The sequence below is a fragment of the Clinocottus analis genome, unplaced genomic scaffold (genome assembly GCF_023055335.1).
Source record: "Clinocottus analis isolate CAN_PGR_092001 unplaced genomic scaffold, fCliAna1.0.p SCAF_5, whole genome shotgun sequence".
In the NCBI taxonomy this organism is placed as follows: domain Eukaryota; kingdom Metazoa; phylum Chordata; class Actinopteri; order Perciformes; family Cottidae; genus Clinocottus; species Clinocottus analis.
In genome coordinates, this window is record NW_027176207.1 from 956,410 (window position 1) to 983,471 (window position 27,062).

Sequence of the window (27,062 nt, forward strand, 5' to 3'; positions counted from 1 at the left end):
CAGCAGTAATAGCAGTAACAGCAGTAATAGCAGTAATAGCAGTAATAGCAGTAACAGCAGTAATAGCAGTAACAGCAGTAATAGCAGTAATAGCAGTAATAACAGTAATAGCAGTAATAGCATCAGTGGTTTCTGTTACAACCCTCACTTGCCGCAGCCGGTTTCTGGTGGCCATCTGGACTAATACAGGTTGTCTGTCTGTTTGTGTGCTGACGGCTTTCTTCTCTGATGTGTGTAACGTTTGTGGCGCTCATGATGACATCGTGCTGCGTGTGAGTTACAGCTGAAGCTGTGCTCACGTCACTGGCTTGCTGTGGCTGTTAACGTCGTGTTGAGCGTCACAACCACGTAAGTGACACTTCTCTTGTGGTGTGACACATTTATTTTAAAAACATTTGTTTTTCGGCTGGACCAGGTGTTTGTTTTTCACATGGACAACGTGCATCTCGCCTGGCCTTCAAAGACCGTTTGTGGTTTCAGAAGCTCTGTTAAAGACTCTCCCATCATGCTGTTTAGCTCCATTAGGACGTCACCAACTGTTTGAGCCAAACAGCTGTTTGGCTCAAAGAGCCGGCACTCTGCCCTCTTGTGGTTCAGCCTCTCACCAGATGAAACCTCTGCATCGTGCACGCCTCAGATCCCAGTGAGCAGCGTTAGAACATTAATAGGACTCCCGTACTGTAAGCTACATGAGAGTTGTGCATTTCTCAGAGCCTTGTGTTGCTGCTGCAGACACTGCTGCTGCTTATTGACACGTTGATCCACTTGTCAACACTGGAGACACTTCACCAACCAGACTGCATCCACTTGTGACTTGAAAGTCTTTCAGATTCCCACATGAACAGCATGTCACATCCCAGTGTGTAATTAGAGATGTGTTGGCACCTGCTGTACTTGGTAACATAATGATGTGCTAATCTCCTCACATGAATTATCACATTTGACACATGCATTGTGAATTAGATCATTTGAGTGTGTATAAAAACATCTGTAGCCCTCTGAATGTGTCAGTGAGACACTGCAGGGATGCCTGTGAGCTATACTTATGACTAAGTATCCAGAAGATATGTATTCTGTCTTTGTAACCCGTCGCTGAAACGATCTCACCTTCCCTCCAGACCTGTGTCTTGTGTCGGTGATTTCATTGGGCGGTTAGTCGCACACCTTCCTTTCAGAGCAGCTGGTGGAAGGACCTGAATGTCAATACGCTGCTCTAACCTCTTCACATCTGTTCAGGAAGTTAGCTCACGATCTCCTTTAAGCCTGTCGAATCAGCAGAAGGGATATGAAGGATTGTCAAGTATGATCAGTGCTAAATGCTAACTCTGTGAAGGAACAAGTAAATGAAAAGGTGATTATCACTTCACTAAATCTCCATGGCGATCTTTCCCTGACCATAAAGATATATCTTTGTTTATCATGAGCTGCCTGCAGAGGGTTTGCTAAGCTAAGCTAACTGGCTGCTATGGGTTTGTATTAATCGTGCAGATGTGAGAGTGGTATTAATTCTCTTATTGTAAATAACTTGTGGCAGTAAAGTAAATAAGCTCATTGCACAAAATGTGAAACTATAACTTGAATTAAAACCTCGAGCAATAGAACAATATTTCATTTAGTTACATCGACGTTCATCGTGTTCTGTCTCACTAATTATCACCTAAACAATATAAAAACTAAAACAATGAACTCCACAGTTTACTCTTCCAGACGTGTGTCAGTCATCAGCGTGTCGTTGTCAGTTCATGACGCTCAGGTCTTTGATGACTTCCTGTCTCTGAAAAAACTCCCAAGCTGTTGAATGTTTATAAAGTTTTATGAGTATTTCAAACTAACCTCATTGTATATTAACAGCGTTGTGCTTCATGAGAGTAGATGAGTCACGGAGACATCGGCTCTGATGCTTTCACACGGAGGCAACAGACACGTGACGATGAAAACATGTTACTCTGTATGAACACTGGGTGGCGCTGCTCTGAGCCGCTGTGTGTCGGCATGTCGTCAATTATCCCCTCAGTATTGGCATCAGGTGTTGGACCCGGAAAGGGCAAAGGGCTTCAGCTCTGTCTCGCCTGTCCCCCTGCTGTCGAAGCCCCAGCTCCTCTCAGGCTCTGCTGATTGTTCTCCGTGTTCTCCGTGTTCTCCGTGTTCTCCGTGTTCTCCGTGTTCTGCCTGACCATCCAGCTCGTCTTCCCGGTACGAAGACATTCTGGCCCTGAGCTTCCTGCCTTCCTCCTCGTCTGGTTCCCTTCTGGGTTCTGCTTGAATAAATCTCTGCTTTCTGCGTTTGTGTTGTTTGTGTTGTTTGTGTCGTTTGTGTTGTTTGTGTTGTTTGTGTCGTTTGTGTTGTTCCAGCAGTCGCTACACTTTCTTGTTATTACATGAAAAACAACACACTCGCCCCTCATGGTCACTGAAAGATGATGGAAGTATTTTTGCTTCAGACTGTGTTGTTTTCACACACACGTGCTCCATTTGTGTGTCTTTCTCTGTTGTGTTTTGTGTTACAAGTCGAACACACACTTTGTGCGTAATACATTTGGAGATTGTCGATGATTTCAAACATGGAAATCGGAGCCCATAAACATTATCGATATAACACCATGACAACGTTTCTGGGTTATTTACAAGATATTATCACGTGTTATCAACGTGATACCTTTTTAAAAAACATGGTTATTGTCAATACCAAAATATAAACAACATTATATCCTTCTTTAAGTTGTTGTTGTTGTTGTTGTCGTCGTAGAGAAACATCATTAGCTTCATCTGTTTCTCTGGCTGTGAGTCCAATCATCTCTCAGGTTTTAGCGGCCAAAGTAAATATAAGTCCCTTTAGCTCATAAATGCTAAAATATGTTCATCATATCTGTGATGGAGATGATTGACAGGTCAGTCAACAGATCAACGCTGCAAACAACACTGATGAGCACCGTGCAGCTGGAACAGTTCACCTTTCACAGTAAACACTTGAGAATTTAATATAAATCAAAACATATTCGAGCTTTAACTAAACTAGATTTTAATCAGATTTTCTGGATCTGAGACAAACGCGTTCTCGGTCACAACCGGCACTTTCATGGACAAAATAAATGAGAAAACGGAGGATTCAGGATCAATAAAGTAGGTTTTTCTCCGGTTCTTCGTGCTCTGTCTCTGCAGCTCGTTGCCTCTCAGGGGGCAGAAGCGTATCCCAGCATGCACTTTGCCGCCGTACAACCCGTCCGGCTCAGCGTGAGGATGAATATTAAGTCCACGGATCATTTCACGTTCAATAGTCTGATGGTAGAACTGGAAAACAGGATAATAATCCAATATGTGAAAGCCTTGATGAAACAAAGAGGTTTTGTAAATAGAACAATAATGTAAAACATTTCATGGACTTATTTCTCCTTTAAATTATTCTCTGTGACTTCTGTGACCTCAACAGAGCTCACAAGTCTTTCCATCAAACATCTCGTCAGCTCGAGTTTCCCTCGACGGCACGATCAGCGATCATCTCGTGATCTGTTTCTGAATCCATATTTTATGTTAAATTACACTGCATTCACAGGGAAATAGTGTAATTCAGCTACTCGTCATATTCAACATAATAATTGGTCCAGCTGTTTGGTTTGTGAACAATGTGAACACACACACATATGTATGTGTATATATATATATATATATATATATATATATATATATATATATATATATATATATATATATATATATATATATTTATATGTTACTATGTACTGACTGCGCTCATCTTTCTGCAGAAGTAAGCTTTAAGGTAAACAATCAGAAGAGTTTACTGGATGATCAAACAGTTACGGTTTTCATTAAATCAAGAAAGTAGCTCTTAAATTACACTGAGCTACAGCACTTTGTAGTTTTTAACACTTTGTAGTTTTTATCACTTTGTAGTTTTTATGACTTTGTAGTTTTTAACACATTGTAGTTTTTATCACTTTGTAGTTTTTAACACTTTGTAGTTTTTAACACTCTGTAGTTTTTAGCACTTTGTAGTTTTTATCACTTTGTAGTTTTTATCACTTTGTAGTTTTTATCACTTTGTAGTTTTTATGACTTTGTAGTTTTTAACACATTGTAGTTTTTATCACTTTGTAGTTTTTAACACTTTGTAGTTTTTATCACTTTGTAGTTTTTATGACTTTGTAGTTTTTAACACATTGTAGTTTTTATCACTTTGTAGTTTTTAACACTTTGTAGTTTTTAACACTTTGTAGTTTTTAGCACTTTGTAGTTTTTAACACTTTGTAGTTTTTATCACTTTGTAGTTTTTAACACTTTGTAGTTTCTATCACTTTGTAGTTTTTATCACTTGCTTGATTCTTGTTGTTCTGAGTTTGTCGTTTGTCCTCGTGGTTGAACGCACACGTTGTGAGTCGCTTTGGATAAAAGCCTCAGCTAAATATACTATAATATAATATAATGTAAAGTAATATGTAATGTAATTTAAAGTAATATAATGTAATATAATATAATGTAATATAATAAAATGTAATATAATATAATGTAATATACTATAATATAATATAATGTAAAGTAATATGTAATGTAATTTAAAGTAATATAATGTAATATAATAAAATGTAATATAATGTAATGTAATATAATATAATGTAATATAATATAATATAATATAATGTAATATAATATAATGTAATATAATATAATATAATATAATGTAATGTAATATAATATAATGTAATATAATATAATGTAATATAATATAATATAATATAATGTAATATAATATAATGTAATATAATATAATATAATATAATATAATGTAATATAATATAATGTAATATAATATAATGTAATATAATATAATGTAATATAATATAATATAATATAATGTAATATAATATAATGTAATATAATATAATATAATATAATATAATGTAATATAATATAATGTAATATAATATAATGTAATATAATATAATGTAATATAATATAATATAATATAATATAATGTAATATAATATAATGTAATATAATATAATGTAATATAATATAATATAATGTAATATAATATAATGTAATATAATAAAATGTAATATAATATAATATAATGGTACTTTTACTGATCTGTGGCTATGTTGTCTTGACTGTGCTGATAGATATAGATGCTACAGGCTGTGTGTGTGTGTGTGTGTGTGTGTGCGTGCGTGTGCATGCGTGTGTGTGTTTGTGTGTGTGTGTCTGCGTGTGTGTGTGTGTATGTGTGTGTGTGTGTGTGTGTGTGTATGTGTGTATGTGTGTGTGTGTGTGCGTGCGTGTGCATGCGTGTGTGTGTTTGTGTGTGTGTGTCTGCGTGTGTGTGTGTATGTGTGTGTGTGTGTGTGTGTGTGTGTGTGTGTGTGATTAGTTGCACTTCATTCTGTTAAATTGTCATAAATCCAGTTTTGTCTGCTCAGACAACTTTCCAGCTGGTTTTGTAATAACTCATTTAATAAAAGAGTTAATATTCTGATTAATTCTAACACATTAGTGGTTTTATAACCGTGTGTTTTGGTTATTTGGCTGGAGACATAATTCTGAAGAGTATTCACAGATGGAGAAGTGAAGACAACGAGTTTCACAGCTTCATAAATGAGCAACATTTATTTCCACTTTTCGTACATTAAACGTGCATATCAATAAAACTCAAATGGATCATATAAATACCTTTACTGTAATACTGGTACAATAAATATGGCTCTACATATTCTAGGTTAAATAAAAAACCGACAGAGCGGTCCTCTTGGCGTCTCCTCCGTCAGCTCATGTCCAGTGATTGTGTAATGGTCAGGATGTCGTTGTCGCCTCACACTCGTCTGGAAGGTGACCTTTGGCCTCCGATGTGCTTTTTCTGAAGTGAGGCTGAACAATGTTCGGCGTCGGCGACACGGACACACACACACTGACGTCCGTCTGGTAATCTCAGGTCTGTGCAGGCTGCAGGTGTGTTTGTGTCCAAACCAGGACGAAATAGTGCCATGCCTTTCACCGCTGTGTGCCGGAGAGCAGAGGTGCACACACACACACACACACGCACACACACACACAGACACACACACGGAAAATTCCTAAATGTGCTTCAAAGAATTAACAATTTTAGGGCTTGTAAAAAAAGGCGTTTTCACCCCCGGCTATGAAGCGTTGTGGGAGGGGCCAGGCAGTGACATGGTGATACAGCTGTGATCCACATGTACAGGAACACGTCAACACGTCAACAGCCATATCAAAATATTACACACAGCACTTTAAAATAGATTACCAAGGAACTCTTAATCCGATGCCATGCAAAAGTAAACACACCGACTCTTTCACAGAACTCCCACGCACAATGTTCATCGTTTACATGATATACAATGAGTAATAATGTATAGATAGTAATAAATATCAACACACAGATATGTTCAGCCTCAGTAGAGACTTTCATTTTATGTAAATGTCATTATAACGTCATCCCATGCACTATCTTTAACACCCAGAGAAACAGACGGCTCTAATCTTGTGCTTTCTTAACACTTAAAAACTCGAGTGACAGAAGGTTTGATGCCATTTATGCCGATAGAAACGATTAGATAAATGTTCAGAGGACGAAGTATTTCAAAAAAAGGAAGAAAGGTTGAGAGGAGGTTTATTTTCAGTGGCTGGAGCTATACTTCACAGCACAGCGGGTGGTAGCAAAGTCCAAGGATTCAAAGTCAATCAAATATTGCGCCGTATCAATAATAACTAATGATACAAACAGTTAGAAACCTTTGTGAAAATAGACAAAAACTGAGAAAAACCACGTTCAGTAGACTGTAAAAACCAGGAGGGGGCGTGTCTGTGCGCTCAGAAGCCGGGCACGTAGCAGTAAGCCTCCAGCGAGGACAGCAGGATGTAGATGAACCACAGGGACAGGAACATGAAGAAGGTGAGGAACTTGGGTGTCCGTGGGCCCCCGAGCTCTCCGCCGGCCACGCTGGGACGCCGGCGGTAGAGCAGCAGCATCACGCACACCAGCGCCATGACGGTGAAGACGGTGACGGAGAAGGCCAGGGAGCCCGGGTCCACCCTGAACACCTGTCCTTTGGACCTCCAGTAAACGGCGGCGATGGTCCACGCCACGCCGATGCCCAGGAACACGTTCACCGCGTTGCTGCCCGTCACGTTGCCGATGGAGGCGTCGGCGTACTGGTCCTGTATGGCGGCCACTTTACTGGCAAAGGTGTCTGCGGGAGAGAGAGAGAGATGGAGAAAGAAACGTCAGCGTCTGATGGAGATCCACTGTGAGCAGAGACTCTGACAGAGACCCTCCATCAAACCTTCAGGACAAATATTACAGGCTTCAGGAAACTAAACTCGGGGCGCAAAGCGAGGTGCGGAGCGTAAACGTGTGTCTCTGTGGTAGAACATTGGTAAAACTTTATACTCAGACGCCTTTCAGATGATTGGTAATAAGTACAGAAGTAAACATGAAGAGTTTCCCTTCATTAGACAGCGATGGTCTTCCCAGGATGACTAACCTGCACATTGAAGGAGAGTGCAGCTTACTGTCAGCGCCTCATCTTTATAAGCTTACGTGTGCCTCGCCGTGGCAGTGTTTAGGGAGACAATTAGGCAGCACAGAGACGCCAGCGAGTGAAACAGGCTTTGTCTTTGTTTACAAGGCGATAATGTTGGAGACGACGGCTCAGGAGAGAATTACTCTGACGGCGCGGGCGGAGGCCGAGGTTACGCGAGTCTTCCCAGGCTGCTGCTGCCGCTGCTGCTGCTGCTGCTGCTGCTGCTGCTGCTGCTGCTGCTGCTGCTGCTGCTGCTGCTGCTGCACAAACCCCAAGAGGAGAGCCGGAGAAACCGGCCGCGAGCGACCGCAGACGCCCACCTGGAACCGAGGTGCCGAGGGCCACGAACACCACGGCGGTGACGGAGTCTTTGAGGCCGACGGTGCAGCCGAAGTGACAGGCCAGGTCCCCGGTCACGGCCGTCAGCACGCCGATGAGGGAGATGGACACGATGAAGCAGGCCCAGCCGTTCCAGTACTCGGTGGGCGGCACGAAGGCGAAGAGGACTTTCCAGAAAACGGTCAGGAAGTGCATGATGTAGTCGAAGCAGGACGGCAGGCGCTCCTCGCCGCTCGCTTCCTCGTCATCGTTACCTGCAAGGAGACAGAGGAGAGGAATGAAGGGAGCGAGAGCTCACTTATCAGATCATTAGTTAATATTAAATCATAAAACAGGCAATAGTTCACAGTGGCGGCCGTAAGCGCCTGCTCATCCTTCTCTGCCTGAACCACAAAGTTATAGCTATTTTATAATGTAATTGATTTAACAAATGCAATACATGTAATATAATATTTTTCCCTATTAGCTTCATTTCCCTCTGCTGTTGTTTTTATTAAATCATTAATATCGTTCCTTCTGATGCCGTGTGTGAGCATTTTTTTGTGCCGCAGTTTTATTGGATTGTTTTGTAAAGTTTCTTTATGTCTAATTGGTTCTTCTTCAGGTGGACTTCATGTCCGTTACTGACGCAGCGTCCCGTCATGCACTTATTTAACTACATCAGACGCACAGAAGGCCGAGGTAGAACATGCACGGCTAAATCCAGCTCAGATGACATGCAGAGACACGGGATGAACAGTGGGCGCTAACCTTTTCAAATCTTTACATTAAATCTGTAAATGTAGCTGTGACTCAGCGATTGAGTCACACATGAAGCAGGAAGCTTCTGGCTGTATGTGAAGTTATCCTCTGCATCAACAGAGTGGAACGAGTGGAAGTGGGGACGCGAGCATCAGAACAGACGGACTCATCTCTGGTGGATCCTGGCGGCTTTTAGCCCAAATGCTTTGTGCACCTAAGAGGTTCAGAGAGCCGAGTGAACGGCTTTTCAAAGAGCAAAATAAAAAGGGTTCACACCACATTCATCTCCATAAAGACATCACAGCCATTAATTGTCCAGGCAGAGCCGGCCAGTTTACTTTTTATGTGGAGCCACTCGAGGGATTCTCCACATGCATTTTTAATAAAACGTCTGGCTTAAAAAAAGCAGTAAATAAGTACAAAATTGCTCAAATATATTATTAAAACAGGCTCTGTTGTTGTAATCATTCATTATCCATTAAATTAGGATGTTTTTTTATTATCATTCAGCCGAGCTGCAGTTTGGGGGATTTTATTAAACAAGTATCTCTAAAAACAAAACAGCAGACGCAGCTGCCTCCACCGGCCTCAGAGGGACGAACAGACGCGTCACCTGCGCCGCGACTCACCTGCGCTGACAGTGACGGCGCTAACAAACTGCTCTCTCCAGCTGCTGCTGCCCACCACCAGAGCCAGGTTGGTCTTCTTAATCAGCTTGTCCACGGTGCTCTGCAGACGGCCACAAGGACAAAGACGGCACAGGGACGGGTTGCTTTCCAGTTACACAACACACAGTATCGACATGATCTTAACGTGTCGCATGGCGCCGACGTGGCGCATTGAGGTGCAATTAAGCGAGTCGCTCTTCCCACTGTGGTGCACAGTGAGTCACCAGAAGAGATGCAGGGAGAAAACTAAGTGCACTGTATCCCTGAGAAGAGGCACGTTGCAGCATGAAGATGCTTTACATGCAGAGAGCAGAGCTTCAGCACATGAAGCTGCAGCAGACCTCTGATCTCATGTTGCAGCTTCATTCTGCTCTTAAAGGGGAACAACCAGTGTGGACCGGAAGGTCGTCATTTCAGTTCACTTTTCCACGAATAAGACACAAAACAGGTGTGAAAAGGTTCTGACAGGAGCTTTTTAAAGACCTGGATGATGTCTTAGTGATGTCATCGCAGGGGACAGCCGTGCTGAGGCGTCTTGTTCTGGGACGTCCATTTGTACAAGACTCAATATCTCAGCAGCACATTGAGGACATTTCTGGATGAACTGATGAGAACGTGGTGATGAAATGTCATTGTGACTTCTCTTATTTGGCCATAACTCATTCATTTATATGCTACTCATGACACTTCTACCCAAATGTCCTCACTTTAGAAATGGTTTTAAGTCAGGATATCTCTCTCTTGCAAGAACCCCAGAACCTGAATCTTCAAGGCGGTAACGTGATGGGAACCTTTTGAACGCTGCGTTACGTTTAAATGACACAAAATGTTCAACTCATCTGACTATTCAAGCTGGATGATGAGTGACTTTACTGGCAGATCCTCTCCTCACATGCACTCCAGCGATCACTCATAAGCCAACCAGCAGATATTAGTGTAAGAGTCAAAAATATGAATGTTTTACTCTGTGATGGACTGGAGAGTGAGGATGATTAATAAAGAACGATGCGCTGCAGAGACGTTAAACCTTGTTAGAACGAACTGAACATTGCCGTTCATCCGTCTTAGCAGCTTGTGAGAAGTATTGAAATATGCAAACGTCCGTGGGGGAGGTGCGAGTGGCTCACAGGTGATTATTTCACCTTGAATTCGTAGGACTCCTCGATGACCACCTCCAGCTTGGTGTGCTCGCCCAGACAGGGGCAGCCCATCTTGGACACGTCCTCCGGCCCTCCCGCTGTCTTGTTGTCGTTGGTGTCACCTGTGCAGAGAGACAGGTGTGTCAACCTTCAGAGAGACAGGTGTGTTAACCTTCAGAGAGACAGGTTAATCTTCAGAGAGACAGAATATATATAATATAATATAATGAATGTGCAGATGTGTATATCATGTCATAATAAAAACACATGATGAATAACACTTTGTGCCTTTTAACGGTGAATTAACTTCAACTCATCAGCAGTAATTAAAGCTGCAGTCCTGCAGCATGAAGCCGTGAGGCTGAAGACATCGCCTCAGAGATCTCTTTGTGTCCATGAACACAAACTGTACATGAGAGATGATATTCGGTCCATCCTGTAGCTGATGAGGTCGTCGCCCTGCTCACCGTGTCGCTGCCCCACGTCCAGCAGGATGGGCTCCTCCAGCACCACCGTGAACGTCTTGTTCTTCTCGTACTCCTCGTCGTCGATGACCTTCACGTTCAGCATCTTCCTGAAAGCAGAGGGGTCAGGGGTCAAGGGTCAGGGGTCAGGGAGCAGAGACGTGGGATTTAATTTATGAGCATCATGGAGGAAATATCAGCGGCGATTAATACGCATCAACTATCAGCAAAGCCCTGTATGAGTACAAACTGTCAGTAGACTGCCTGTAATGAATATAGACGTTAGATAAAAAGATAGAAGCTGATTTATTAGAAATGAACCAATACAAAGAACAGAAAATGTAATTTACATAAATATTTTATATATATAATATGTATTTCCCAGCACCCACAAGAGGGCGGACTCCTTCTCCACCATTAATCCCATTACAGCACAGAGGAACGCAGCAGATAGCCCACACCTCTCCCACACACTTCAAGCTATAAGTCATCAGAAATTGGACGATTATCTTGTTCTCAGTGGAGATGAAGCGGCCGATGGAGGATCCGCGAGGGTTAAGCAAACTCTCCAGACGTATTCACACGTCCAGCCTCCGTGCTGTTGCGCGTGAGACCAGAAGACGCGAAGACGTCAAACCGCGGCCGACATATTTGCCTGGGCTCGGTTCTCCTACGCTGTCACAGAGTCGTTCTCTCCCTCTCCTCCATCTCCCTAATGATATGTGGGTGGCTGTCTATTTCTGTCTACTCATGTACACTCAGAATTCGACAACACGCCGGTGGAGCTTTTTGCTTGCAGAAGAGAAGAAGTTTATTTTGAACGCGAGCGATACGTCATCTGCAGTCTAATGTCAAGGAAAGTCAAGCCAGTGGGAGCAAAGGGAATCGCAGCGCAGCCCACAGTCCTCACCGCGGAAAAACACACAGTTTGTCTTTTGAACAAGGTGTTATTTCAAGTGCGAGTGCACAGGGACGCAGTGAGTTTACTTGAAGGCCTCAGAATGAAATGTGGATCAGTTGCTATGAACTGCAGTCACACATCAGCATCGTTATATAAGTCTACATCTCATTGTGTGCAGAGACTGTTTGTGCGTCTTCAGTGTATGCAGATGTAGAGCGCACAACAAGAGCGGATTAAACACACATTCACATGACGCAGACAAGCTGTGAAACGCTGGAAAAGCAGCAGGGAAGCGGTTCACACGGCAATCAGCTGATTGGCTCAACCTGCGCAGCATAAATACATAAAAACACACAACATGAACAAATCAAAACACACAGCAGATTCCAGAATGAAAACAAAAGCTGAGATTACTTTTAGAAATATGTTTTCTTTCTTCACCTGGTTGAACCCGAAGACCAAGAAGTGAAAACATCTTGTGTCACAGTGAGTCTCCAACACACTAACAGACCAACACAAACACACCAACACCAACAGACCAACACAAACACACCAACACACCAACAGACCAACACACCAACACCAACAGACCAACACAAACAGACCAACACACCAACACACCAACAGACCAACACCAACACCAACACACCAACAGACCAACACACCAACACACCAACACCAACAGACCAACACAAACAGACCAACACACCAACACCAACAGACCAACACAAACAGACCAACACACCAACACCAACAGACCAACACCAACACACCAGCAGACCAACACAAACACACCAACACACCAACACCAACACACCAACACACCAACACACCAACAGACCAACACCAACAGACCAACACACCAACAGACCAACACACCAACACACCAACACACCAACACACCAACACCAACAGACCAACACAAACAGACCAACACACCAACACCAACAGACCAACACCAACACACCAGCAGACCAACACAAACACACCAACACACCAACACCAACACACCAACACCAACAGACCAACACACCAACACACCAACAGACCAACACACCAACACACCAACAGACCAACAGACCAACACCAACACCAACACACCAACAGACCAACACCAACACACCAACAGACCAACACACCAACACACCAACACACCAACACACCAACAGACCAACACACCAACACACCAACACACCAACACACCAACACACCAACAGACCAACACACCGCTGTGTGACCCTGAGAGGTCGACGGACACTGAAGTCAATCATCAATCCAGTTTATTTGTTTCATAAGTTATGAATCATTCTGAAGGAGCCGGAGCTCTGAGAGAAGTATTCCCAGTGAAAGTAACACAACCAGCTGTTGGTAAAGTATGTGTCTCTCTCTCTGAAAGGTTTGCATTAATAATTCATGTGTTCACGGTGTAGAACAAAGTTTCTCACAGCTTTTCATGTTTAGTAATTCTTTGTCTTGAAGCCGTGCAACACTTTCAGAAACTGACAACACATCAACAGTTTGTGAAACTTCCTTTTTCATAATTCAATTCAATTCAGTTTATTTTGTAAAGCCCAAAATCACAGATACAAGATTATCCTCTGAGCTTAACAGTCTGAACACATGACATCCTGTCCCAGGACCGCACATCGGATCAGGAACAACTCCCCAAATAAAGACATTAAACCCTTTTTACAGAGAAGAAGAGCCTTCAGGAGAGCAACAGAGGAGGATCCTCTCTCCTTAGGAGATGAGGAGGATCCTCTCTCCTAGGAGATGAGGAGGATCCTCTCTCCTTAGGAGATGAGGAGGATCATCTCTCCTTAGGAGATGAGGAGGATCCTCTCCCCTAGGAGATGAGGAGGATCCTCTCTCCTAGGAGATGAGGAGGATCCTCTAGTGTCTGGACTCTAATACATAAAGCTGCAGTTTGTTAGCGTATAGCACAAAGTTGGCTAACTCTAGGAAGTTGCTCAGAAAGTTGCCGTTATTCTCAAAAGATCTTTCTTTCCTTTCAAAATGGAGATCACTGCATCAGGTGCTTCTTGTCCGACGTCTCCTTGGAGTTTGACCCGTCAGAATCAATTAACTCGGAGACATCTCATCCCGGCTTCCTGAACCCGACTCTGCACGTCCACCTGAGCTCTCGTCACAACAGCTGGAGTCTATCGAGACTCTATTTCATATCTACTACCCGTCAATTATATTGTATTACTATACAGCACATCACAGTTCACAGTTTATCATCTGCTCCACACTGGGATGGTTTCTGCTATTCAGACTGGTTTGTCCTCAGACTGTTACTGGTTTGTCCTCAGACTGTTACTGGTTTGTCCTCAGACTGTTACTGGTTTGTCCTCAGACTGTTACTGGTTTGTCCTCAGACTGTTACTGGTTTGTCCTCAGGCGGTTTGGTTCAAACGCTCCAGTTTCCTGCCCACAGGTAAACGTGTGAGTGATGTCATGCCTCCACGTTCACCTGGGAGGGAATCTGTGCTTCCTGCACTGCATGCTGGGACCGGCCTCCTGAGAGCCGGACACAAAGGAGGACGAGTGAAAGCAGAAATGCACGACAGCTTTTCAAATGCAGACGCCTGAACGGGACACGAGCATTTAGATGAAGGATCATGGCTCAAACCAGGACGTCAGCATGTGTCTGCCCTGCTGAAGTGCCCTTGAGCAAGATACTGGAAGCTCCAGAGAACATTGGAACAAAGCAGCAGCACCGGGAAGAAATATGTTTCTCGTATCTGCAGCAGATGGATTATGACCATTATACTGGCTCCACTGTTGGGTTATTACGTACAGGATATTTATATAGAAACAAAAGTTTATTGGCATTAATGATGACACACGACTCACATTAGAACTTCAACCTGCAAATATTGTGCGGCCACATAATTGAGAAGTTTAAATGTTCAACAGAGTGAAGACAATTTACACAAATAACACGAGCAGCGATGTCGTTCAGAACTAAACATGCGCCGCATATTTAAACTATATTAGTCTCTTCCTGCTCGATGACGGCTTTCATTCCATCTGCGCGTGCAGCTTTTGGGCTCGTTCAGACTGAAACCAGGTTTTATATCCAGTTTATAGACTTTGTACAATATGGACGTCGTCTCTGTAACGTCACCTGTTTCTGAAAAGCAGTAAAAACTCAAAGCGAGTGTCGCCATCTTGGATGTGACGACAGCTTCATGCTAAAAGAGGATGGAGGGATGGAGGGGAGCTGAAGAGGATGGAGGGATGGAGGGATGAGGGGAGCTGAAGAGGATGGAGGGATGGAGAGATGGAGGGATGAGGGGAGCTGAAGAGGATGGAGGGATGGAGAGATGGAGGGATGAGGGGAGCTGACGCAGCAGAGCAGACGGCGTGCAGGTGTGACGCCACCTGTCCTCACTTTGTGTTACGCATCACCTGAAGGAGCCGCGACACTCAGAGCATCGAGAGAGCAGCACAAAGACAGAGAGGAGTAATGCTCACACATGCAGCAGCAGACAGGACCGCCTGCTGCTGCTACTAATGCTAATGCTGCTGCTGCTAATGCTGCTGCTGCTAATGCTGCTGCTGCTAATGCTGCTGCTGCTGCTAATAATGCTGCTAATAATGCTGCTGCTAATGCTGCTGCTGCTGCTAATGCTGCTAATGCTGCTGCTGCTGCTAATAATAATGCTGCTGCTAATGCTGCTGCTGCTAATGCTGGTGCTGCTAATGCTGCTGCTGCTAATAATGCTGCTGCTGCTACTAATGCTAATGCTGCTGCTGCTAATAATGCTGCTGCTGCTACTAATGCTAATGCTGCTGCTGCTAATAATGCTGCTGCTGCTACTAATGCTAATGCTGCTGCTGCTATTAATGCTGCTGCTGCTAATGCTGCTGCTGCTGCTACTGCTGCTCCACTTCCTGCTTGTTAGAAAGTGCCGAGCGATATCGATGCTGACTACTTCCAGCGTGAGAAATAAAGAATATCAGGGTATTGATCTTCCTCTTCAGAAGTGATCTCCTCGCATCTCTTTCATCTCTCAGCTTATATAACTGATATCACTCGTTATCCAGCTCGGCCTCAACTGGTGTGTGTGCGCCACACACTCTGAGGCGCTGAGGAAAACAGACACAAGAGGAAGCGCCACAGCATCAAAGGCTCTTTGCAGATCTTCCGCTAATCCATGAACACAGAATGTAAAACGTTTCCTCCTGTTTATTTTGGCTGGAGGTTTGTGTCTGTATCATAATCTATTTACTGCAGTGCAGAATTCAGATGCTAAATTATTATTTAACTGCACGCCCGGATTTTTAAACCGGCGCTCCTGGCTTCACGCCAGAAGCTTAAAAACTAGCCTTGCTTCTCTTTTGCTCCTCTGCATGCGCGAGCATCGACCACACACACACACACACACACACACACACACACACACACACACACACACACACACACACACACACACACACACACACACACAGCTGCCTGGAGGCCTGCTGCCGAGTGTCAGCTCTTTGTCCCGGGTGCCTGGGGAGACACTCGGGTGAGAGAAGCCATCTTTGTTTGCAGGATGAACTTTGGCAGTGAGCTATGAGATGTGCGTTCAACACGCAGCGTCTGCAAGCTCGACTGCACGAAGACACAAACACACTGTGGATACTAAAAGCCCAAATGCTTTCCCGGTGATGCGGTTGCACTTGCATCTTTTAGCAGAACTGACGGAACGCTCCCAATTAAACAACCTCATGAAATATTCAGTCCGGCTCGGGGATCCGAGGAGCATCAAGCAGGCACAAAATGTGATAATGTACAAGTGTTCGGTCGGGAAAAGCTGTTCGACAGGGGAACTTTGGCTCAATTGGCTCTACACAACACTTTCATGTGGAGAATAAAGACATCCGCTGCCTTCCTTCTAACCTTCCGAGGGCTTGAGATCCAAAGTACAGCCGTCCATAAAGATAAGTGACTCGACGGGACCGGTCCATTCTGACACCTCGTACCTCTGATCACAGGGGCTCCGCGTTCGCTTTTAAGTCCTTGTTTGCTATTCACAGGAGCAGGGGAGCAGCCGAGAAAGGCTCTGGCGTTTCCCCGTTTCCCTTTCATCCGTTTTACTCGGAGCAAGCGGTCCTGCCCCGCCGGGTCGGGCTCTCCACGGCCGTTCCTCTCCCGCTGCTCGGCGGCGTGACTCCAGATGATCTGAAGTGTGCAGATGCTCGTGCCGCCGTCACATGAACGGGGTCTCGGCTCGGGAGGTGAGGATCTTATCTAACGCTCAGTCTCCATTTGACTGCGGATACGAGCTGCCAGCTTCTAATTTCCAGGCGATGCTCTGCTGTCTCATTAAGCACGGCTTCAGCTGCCGCCTGAGCTGTGATGAGAACTTTTGGGACTCCTTTAACCTCCTCTTCCCTCTTTAATTGCTTTTGATGCTGAGAAGCTCTTTTCAGTTCCCCTCTGGAGCGACATTTTGTTTGATGTGGGTTTAAAGTGGATTCAGCGCACGGACAGACATACTCTTAGAAATACACACAGAAAAATGCAGAAAGAAACAAGAAAACATGCAGATGGATGTGCACGAGCAAACTGACAAACACACACACACCAATACGGGATAACACATCACCTGCACCGCGAGGGAAAAAGACAAACAGGGAGATCTGCATTCTCTTTGACACACATTCACCTGCTCTCCTCCCACTCAGCCGACCTACACAATACACCTACACAATACACCTACACAACACACCTACACAATACACCTACACACAGCCCTCAGTCCTCACAGACGCATTCATCTGACACATTTTATTCCTTTGTTTTGTCCTTTGGTGTTCAGTAAATCAGCTTGATGGGACGAGCTTGATACAGTTCAGGGCATTTTCTTTTTTAACTAAAATAATAAATCTCTGCTGTGGATAACTGCCAGATTTCTCTGCTCCTCACATCATAAAACAACACGAGTGTTCTCGTCATGCAGCCAAAACCTTCCACACAACGATGAAGAGAAAAGATGGAAAAACATCCCACTTTCACCTCTCTCTCTCTCTCTCTCTCTCTCTCTCTCTCTCTCTCTCTCTCTCTCTCTCTCTATCACACAGGTCTCATTGCTTCCACCTGTTCATCCTCTCTGCTGTTCAGTCACCTGCTTTTCTTTCCTCCAACATGTTCTCTCTTTCTTTTCTGTGGTGTAGATTTCATCTCTGCATTAAAATGAACTCCTGTGTTCATTCAGTCTTTGAAAGCCTCTTCTATGCATCATGTTTTTCCTTTTTTCCTCTTTTACATCATCTCCATTGTTTCATTATCTCTCACAATTATTATATCCTCTTATCCTCCCACGTCATCTCCCTGAAAGATCTAAACTTCTCAGAGCCAACGTATCCATGACTCATAAAAATAGTCCTTTATCCTTCACCAGAATAGATCGTTTACAGTAATCTAGCAGGACCGTGTAGCATGCAGCGAGTGGGCCTGGTGTCTGAGAAAGACTAGTCGTCACATCGCAGAAGAAGAAGAAGAAGAAGAAGAAGAAGACAGAAATAACTAGTCGTCACATCGCAGAAGAAGAAGAAGACGAAGAAGAAGAAGAAACAACTAGTCGTCACATCGAAGAAGAAGAAGAAGAAGAAGAAGAAGAAGAAGAAGAAGAAACAACTAGTCGTCACATCGCAGAAGAAGAAGAAGAAGAAGAAGAAGAAGAAGATGAAGAAGAGAAGAAGAAGAAACAACTAGTCGTCACATCGCATAAGAAGAAGAAGAAGAAGAAACAACTAGTCGTCACATCGCATAAGAAGAAGAAGAAGAAGATGAAGAAGAAGAGAAGAAGAAGAAACAACTAGTCGTCACATCGCAGAAGAAGAAGAAGAAGAAGAAGAAGAAGAAGAAGAAGAAACAACTAGTCGTCACATCGCATAAGAAGAAGAAGAAGGAGAAGAAGAAGAAGGAGAAGAAGAAGAAGGAGAAGAAGAAGAAGGAGAAGAAGAAGAAGAAGGAGAAGAAGAAGAAGAAGAAGAAGAAGAAGAAGACGAAGAAGAAGAAGGAGAAGAAGAAGAAGACGAAGAAGAAGGAGAAGAAGGAGAAGAAGGAGAAGAAGGAGAAGAAGGAGAAGAAGGAGAAGAAGGAGAAGAAGAAGAAGAAGACGAAGAAGAAGAAGAAGAAGAGCTGTCACTCACATGGTCTCGTCGTTCTGGAACTCCAGCTTGCCGGCCACCTCCTCGTAGTCCTCCCCGGCCTTGGCGGTGCCCTCCACCGTGTGGTAGGGCACCGCCACCTTCCCCCTGGCGCCGGACGTCCGGTGCACCTTCACCTGCATGCTGCCGATGCTCTCGCTGACCCTCATGGAGTTGTGCTCGAAGGTGAAAATGCCGGCGTGGTCGTCGTCGTAGATGGTGACCGTGGCGGTGTGGTTGCCGCCCAGCGCGGCCTTCGGGGGCGCGAGGGCGACGCCCACCGTGCTGTTGCTGGAGGTGATGGAGTTGGGCTCCAGGACGGAGACCTCGGCCCGGTGGGCGACGCGAGGGTTGCTCAGGCGCACGTAGAAGTGCTCGTCCTCCTCGAAGATGTCGTCGTCGATGACGCCGACCGTGAACTCCTTGGTGGTCTCGCCGGGCTTGAAGACCAACGTGCCCTCGGCGAACTCGTAGTCTGAGCCGGCGTTGGCGGTCGCATCCTCGGTGCGGTAGTCCACCTGAGCGGCACAGGAAAGAAACTTTGTTTAATTTACCCTGCTGGAGATTTAATAAAATGCTGAATTATTAATGTACCTCATGCTTCAAGCTATTCAATTGTATTTTAAATGGAGCGCGAGCTTTTACAATCGTTACTTTCCATTACCTTCACGGTGCAGCCGCTCTCTCCGCCGTGCCGGGTGACTGACAGCTTCAGGGAGCCGCAGTTCTCAAAGCACTGGTAGTGAGAGGTTTCAAACTGCAGGTAGATGGTGTTGGGATCCTCCTCCTGCCCGGTGGCCTCGTGGCAGCTCACCACCTTCCTGGCCTGGTCAGCGGCGTGCTTCTTCAGGATGTTCCCGGCGCCGATCATCATGCGCGTGGCTTGGATGCGGTAGAAGGCGCGGCTCTTCTGCTGCTGCACCAGCACTTGGTAGTTGGCCATCTCGATCAGCTGCTCCATGTCCTTCTCCGGGTGCCTTTGCTTTAAGTCTTTCAGCGTGCGGGCCATCTCCCGGCGGGCCTCTTCCTCTTGAACTTGCTCCGCGCTCATCCCTCCGCCTTCCTCCACGCCCTCCAGCATGCCGTCCAGGGCGTCTTTGGGGTGCGTGTGGGAGTTCCCGCCCTGGCCGTCCATCTCCAAGTCCATTTTAGTGAACATGGCGTCTCCCTCCGACTCAATGATGATGCCGTGGTTCTTGTCGGTGCGGTACCGCTTGTGGACGTACTTGTAGAAGAGCAGGCGCCGGTCCGCGATCCAGGCTTGCAGCACACAGAGCGGGAAGAAGAGGAAGGTGAGGACGGCCTCCCAGACCTCCACCTCTCCGGGGGAGACCACGGAGAGGATGATGTACAGCCAGATGTACGCGAACACGCTCCAGGCGGCGGTGACGAAAAACACCCGCAGGTGCTTCACCTTGCGCGTCTCGTTTTCTGGCACCACGTAGACGCAGATGGCGATGATGATGAACATGTTGAACGCGGCGCTGCCCACGATCGTGCTGGGACCCAGAGCGCCGGCCTCAAAGTTATGGCCGACCACTTCGATGACGGAGAGCAGGATCTCGGGGGCCGAGGAGCCGAGCGCCATCAGGGTCAGGTTGGACACGGTCTCGTTCCAGACGCGCACGGTCGTCGTGGTCGTCTCGCCGTTGGGCTTCTTGATGGTGATCTCCTTCTCCTGAGAGGTGATGACTTCGATGGAAGACATGAAGCGGTCTGCGACGATGGACATGCCCAGGAACATGTATATCAGGGCCGCGAAGTACACGATGGCGCGCGCCACCTTGTCGCCCACCGCCGGGTTCTGCGGGTTCCACATGGGCAGCACCACGCCCTCCGAGCAGTTTTCGGTACTGGAGCAGTTGCCCGGCGAGATGCCGGCGCCTTCGTCGCTGGCGCTGCCCTGGGAGAGGTGAGTGACTCCCGGGAGCAGAACCAGCAGGAAGGAGACGAGCAGGCATGGCGTGGAAGGGGGGGTGAAGTTCAGGAGACTCTTGTGCAGAGACATTGCAGCGAGAGGACGCGTGGAGTCTTCTGATGCCGGGGCTCAATCCACGTCACATGTGAAGGTCGATCCGAATGTCTGGAAGACAGAAGAATAAGACATTTGCGTGCAGGATGAGATCATCAGATGTTCACCACCAGGGTTCATTTCCTGCCGTGACCTCGACAAGCTCGTCACAGAAGTCCTCACAGTCATAGCCTTTTGTATGCAAATGACGTGGGATCCAACGGTGCCGTTGGTCCGAGTTTGGAAAGCTAGAAATATTGGCCCACTAATCCATTGAGTCACTGGTATTGAACTACCTTGTCAAACTCCCACACACAGATAATGTGCTCATTCGGTGCTGAATCTTACCTCCTGCACCTATAGTATCGAGGGGGAAAGTGACTCAGTCCAGCATGTATTGTCAAGTTAGAGGAGATTCTAAAAATAATCCTCACTGACAGCATAACAAGGGAAGAGCAGTTGTTCTTCAGCAGCATCCCAGACCTGAAGATGAAGATATGAGAAGATGATTCAAAGGAGACGCAGCCTGATCTCTGGTGGACGAGCAGCGTGCCTCTTAACTGTAATTATATTGTTTAATGCTGAAAGTGTAGTAAACACCCTTTTTATTTGACATAAAACATTTAAACTATGTCAGGGTACAATTTAAAAATCATTTCAGTGGCAGCAGAGTGGCCATAAACAGCTTGAGCGAACAATTCAGGGAGCGGAGCGTCAGTGCTGTCCAGAGGATGAACATCTGCATCCATGTGAGCGGAGAGGAGCAGAGGGATGAAAAAGCACAGGGATGTAATCCTCTGCTTTCTAATTAAAGTTTCAAGACCCATCTCCATCTCAAAAATAGGTTGCCTCCCTACAGCAGAAGAGATTTGACAATACGTTACGTTCATGCTCTCATTGACATGCAGCAGAGAGCGGCTGCAGTCTCCACTTTGACCTGCGGAGCCGGAGCAACGTTTCAGGCTGAAGCAGAGACGCAGAGATTAAGTTGTCTGTTTCGTTGTTGTTGCCTCATAAATAAAAGACAAACAGATTATGTTTGTGCAACAACAGCTTTACACATGTCTGCTGAACGGAGAGGAACGCAGAAGATTCAGCACCTCGGACAGCGACTCCTGAAACGAGCAGAGCAACATGTGACGCTCAGTCTGCTGGCAATGAATCATATATATATATATATATATATATATATATATATATATATATATATATATATATATATATATATATATGACATACATTAGAGGCAAGAGTACACGATTGTGTACTTTCCTCATTGATTCCCCTCTATAATACAACATAATACTGCCTTCGTCTGGCACACAACCCAGCACAAATTTTGAGTGGGTGATGTTTCTATGGTAAAAGCGAGCTCGCCAAACTGGTGGTAATACAGGAATAAAACAGCACAATGGAGACAACAGGCGGCTACATCTCTCTTCGTCGGTGCTCGTGCTGCCGTGCAGTTCATCAACATGCATTCCTGTCTGAAATCAGCAGGTAGCAGCAAACTAACAAGGTACAGAAACATGGAGAGACTCGGTCTTGCTTCCCTGAAGAATTCAGGATTTATTACTTAGAGCAGCTCCGGGCGAAGCGTTCCCTCTTACCTTGGTAATTTGAGTCTCACCGAAGACGTTTAATAGATTCCCAACATCCTGCTGGATTTATACCACGACAGAAGTACAATTATCTGCACTGCTGATATGTTCAAATCATTTCTTGATTAACCTCCTCCGTGCATGGTTTACACCACTGAAACGCCCAGCGAGATTTCACTTTTCCATTTCATTAAGTTTCTCATTTAACCTTTAATAAAATTCCAAAATGATCCAAATCAGAGGAAAAAAACTGCCTCTTTCCCAATTAAAGTGATGATGATTTAATCCTCAGATGTGTTCCTGTTTGCTGAGCAGAGGTCTCAGGTTGGCAAGTAAACACTTGTACATAATGAGTCACACTTTGATGCTCGCTCTCCTTCTCTGAGAGACGCTGTGTGTTTTTTTATTTTCTTCAAATGGTGGCAGTCTCAATTCGTAATGAGACTCCAGATAAATGTCATTTTTAATATCTTTGGGAATGAAAACTCATGAAACAGAGAAAGGAAGGAAACAAAAGCAGAAGCAATGTGTAAACAACAACATAAAAAACACCTAACTGACTGTCAGCAGGCAACATGGATCCTTGAGCAGCTGCAGGAACACAATCAATTAACAGAGAGACAAACAAAAATACATAAAACATGGAGCCGTCATTGGTTCATGCATCCTGTAAGAGCAGTGAAACACCTCGATGCTCTTGCAGGGAGACGTTTCATGTGTTTTTATCTCCTATTGTCAGTATTCTAACGCTGCATCGCTCACCTGGTGCAGCTGTCAGCGAGTCAGCTCAGTGTGGAAGTTGTGGCCTCAGGAGATGAACTTATCCTTCATATCGCTCTGTGGAAACACAGGTTATCTCAATTTAACAAATTGTAGAGAGAGTTTCATGCTCACCATGAAAACTAGCCTGGAAGGATTCCACATGAGAGAGTTTTAAGAAGCTTATTAAAATCCATATATGTGGGCCAGTAGATTTAGCAACTGGAGTTAAAACACACAGCGTGACAGACAATTCAACATGTTAAATCACAAATGGGTTCAGAGACGACACACACACACACACACACACACACACACACACACACACACACACACACACACACACACACACACACACACACACACAGCAGATTATCCGGTCAGTGCGCTGCACGTGAGGGACACACGATGGGTCCATTTGGTGCGCACAGCAGAGATACTCACGCAGAGATACTCACGCAGATGCTCACGCAGAGCCCCGCATCTCCTCCGGTCTCCTCCGGCTCCCGCAGCAGCTCAACAGAGGAAGATCCCCGTGTGCCATGCACGCAGCCCGCTGGTGGAATGGTGCTGGCTTGTTGCGCGGGTGTGTTGCTGGTGACGCGTCGCCGCTTCGCTGTCTTCCCTCTCGCAGCTTCCCGAGCAAACTTAACGCAGCCGGTTAGTTGCTCTCATCAGACCCTCCTCGCTCCTGCGCGGCGGCTCCTCCCGCGAACACAGAAGTCTTTTCTGTTTTTTTTTTGAAAACCCCCCAATACGTGTTTCAGTTCGCTCCTGTCCAGCCTCACGTTACGTGCAATTGTTGATGCGTAACATCTGAAATGAAATGACTGACTCTATCCTCACGCGTCCCGCTTCTAGCAGTCCGGAAATTCTTCCAAACTGTCAATTTATAATAAAAAAAGAAGCTTTAAAGATGTTCTTTTCTCGGAAAAAAAAATAAACTGAGTGGAGGAAAAAAGCATCCCCTGCTTTTCTGCCTGAGCTGGAGAACAGAAGCAGGACCGCTCACGAGAGGAGGCGTGATGCCTGTGAAGGATCGAGAGGACGCAGAGCTCAGAGGACAAGATGGATCTCCAGCACAGAAGCTGCCAGCAGCAGAGAGCAGCTTGTGAAATGGAAGTCTTGTCTTACTCTTGTTGCGGTGAGCGAGGAGGAAGAGCAGCAACACTGCAGGAGCAGGGGAGGAGACGTGCACGCAGCTACACGCACGGCTGGTCCTCCTCCTGCGCATCAGGAGTCCAGGACGGAGGACCAGCACTCCGGGATCCTCATCATTTGCTCATTTTCGTCGCCAGCCTTCATCACAGAAACACCTCCTGCAGCTGGAAGACAAAGATCTGAGTCCAGATGTTGCTGCTTGTGGGTCTGTTGTGTGTCGGTGGTTTGTGTTGCAATCTGGACAGATTAAAGGAAAACACACACATTCTGAATTTACCCTGAATTCTTGAGACACAGAAGAACTTGATGTGTCATTAAGGGAAACAAATAAAAACTTGACTTTTAAAAGAGAGGGAGGCTGAAACAGGTGTGTTGTTCATGTTACACAACAATACACAACTAGAAGCCTGCAGGTGAGCCGCTCTGCTCCTGAGAGTCTAATGAGATGTAGAGTTTGGCCTTTGGAGAGAAACACTCTGAATGTAATGAAGGTCACTCCGGATCATCAGAGGACTCGACTTTAAAGACAGTTAACAGGATGAAGTCTGACTAAATAACCCAGATGACATCATGACATCATGACGCCATGGCGTCATGATGTCATGACGCCATGATGTCATGATGTCATGACGCCATGATGTCATGACATCATGATGTCATGACATCATGATGTCATGACATCATGATGTCATGACATCATGATGTCATGACTTCATGACGTCATGACGTCATGAAGTCATGAAGTCATGATGTCATGATGTCATGACATCATGACATCATGACTTCATGACGTCATGACGTCATGACGTCATGAAGTCATGATGTCATGACATCATGACGTCATGATGTCATGACGCCATGATGTCATGTATTTGTAGTTTGTGGTTTTGGTTGTTTATTTGTTTGGAGGCGGGTGCAGGACCAGCATGCACCTGGGTCGGCCTGTAGTTCAAGTCTGAGAGCTCAGACTGATGTAAGAACTCGCCTTTGGACTTCTACAAGTTCGTTATAGTCTGTATGAACTTTAAAAGCTCATTTAACAGACAGGGAAAGTTGCATTGTGGGAATTGTAGACTTCATTGTTTTTGGAGTTTGACGCTAAAAGTCTTTGCTGCAGATGTTGAACAATCTTTTTAAAATGAATCTTTATATCATGAGTCTTCTAACTTTATGGAAATTAATTTCTAAATATCCAAATCACCATTTAATTAATAAAACCAATCTTAATAAAGTGAGAACTGGCTGAACCTTTATTATTATATTATTATATTCTGTACTAGCAACTTAAGCGTTTAGCTGTTATAATTCTAAAGAGTTTAGTATTTCAACATTCATATCATTTGGGCTGGATCATATTTTCACTACTCCAATAGTGTTGACAAAATAAATAACGATATCACGGTTATATCTAATATAGAACAACAACAACAACAACAACAACAACAACAACAACAACAACAACAACAACAACAACAACAATATCACAGACTCTTCAACTTTATTGTGTGTTTTGTTTCTTTTCGGCAGAAGAGTCAAAACACAAGTGAAGGACGAGAAGAGAGTCTGCAGCCGTACGTAGCTGCTCAGATATTATTATCAAATGTGTAATATTAACATGGAATATTAATATTTACTTACATAAATACATCGGTTGGTATCTTGCAACACCCAAACAATTAGCATTCATTTAACAAATGATTGGCACATACAAGCTGACTTTCTTTAAAGTCCTTTCATTAACTGACTCATTAGTTTCTGACCTGATGGTGATCATCATCATCATCATCATCATCATCATCATCATCATCATCATCATCATCATCATCATCGTCATCAGTACTGATCCACTGGGAGCCATGTGTGGGTCCAACAGCATCCTCCAGCTGTTGGCTTTCTAAATGTTGAACTGCTGACTGACAGTCCTGCATCCCTGCAGCTGAAACTAGAACGTGTAGCTTTCATCTGGACGAAATTAATTTAGTCTTTATTGGTGGGTGATTGCCTCCAATGACTGAAGGACGGAGGCTGTGGGTTACCTGAAGCCGTGATGATGGCCAACCTCGGAGAGAGATAAAAGAGATTAGACTGAGAGCTGCAGGACGCAGGACGTCGGGGGAGGAGAAGCACCTCAAACCGCTCGAGGAGGTGCTGCAGACGCTCTGCTGGGCGCTCTGGATGCTCTGTGCACGTCACTGGAGTCTTCCACAAGTTGCTAGCTTGACAGCTGGGAGCGCTAACAATAGCCTGTCACGACCGGCAGAGACTCAGGTGCAGAGGAAAATGATGACAGGAGTCACGTCAGGGAACATCAAAAAGTATTTCACTTTACAAGGTAGAAAACAAGGAAAGACTGATGGAAACAAACACTAAAGTACTGAAGTACTGAAGTACTGAAGTACTGAAGCACTGAAGTACTCAGGAGACACACAACACACATGGTTCTAACATTGTGCGTTACATCTGCATGTTGTTTATGTTCATGATGCTCATCTCGGCTTCAGAGGGGGGGTGAAGGGGGACGGCCTGTTAGTGATGTCATCCTGACCACCTCAGAGGTCAGAGGTCAGTGATGT

At 45.1% G+C, this 27,062-nt stretch overlaps 1 protein-coding gene across 2 annotated transcripts; it reads right to left on the reverse strand.

Moving 5' to 3' along the window:
• Positions 1–5,777: 5,777 nt before the first annotated feature.
• Positions 5,778–24,573, reverse strand: slc8a4a (solute carrier family 8 member 4a). Of its 2 annotated transcripts, none has more exons than XM_068600238.1 (9): positions 23,787–24,573; positions 23,332–23,406; positions 19,622–21,040; positions 18,961–19,475; positions 10,908–11,014; positions 10,444–10,562; positions 9,263–9,362; positions 7,874–8,146; positions 5,778–7,220 (listed from the first exon to the last, which is right to left on the reverse strand). In XM_068600238.1, the coding sequence occupies exons 3-9, from the start codon at positions 20,963–20,965 to the stop codon at positions 6,841–6,843; spliced, it is 2,838 nt and encodes a 945-aa protein (XP_068456339.1). In that variant the 5' UTR covers positions 20,966–21,040; positions 23,332–23,406; positions 23,787–24,573; the 3' UTR covers positions 5,778–6,840. The 2 variants fall into 2 exon arrangements, with proteins under 2 accessions (XP_068456339.1, XP_068456338.1); XM_068600237.1 differs by having other exon boundaries at positions 23,773–24,573.
• Between the last annotated feature and the right edge of the window lie 2,489 nt (positions 24,574–27,062).

Bases quoted from the DNA above. Each gene is read 5' to 3' on its own strand.
- slc8a4a (XM_068600238.1), bottom strand. From the start codon at position 20,965: ATGTCTCTGCACAAGAGTCTCCTGAACTTCACCCCCCCTTCCACGCCA. The intron at 19,476-19,621 runs GTAATGGAAAGT...TGTGCCGCTCAG, and splicing joins AGAGCGGCTGCACCGTGAAG to GTGGACTACCGCACCGAGGA. The intron at 8,147-9,262 runs GTGAGTCGCGGC...GTCTCCTTGCAG, and splicing joins CGCCGTCACTGTCAGCGCAG to GTAACGATGACGAGGAAGCG.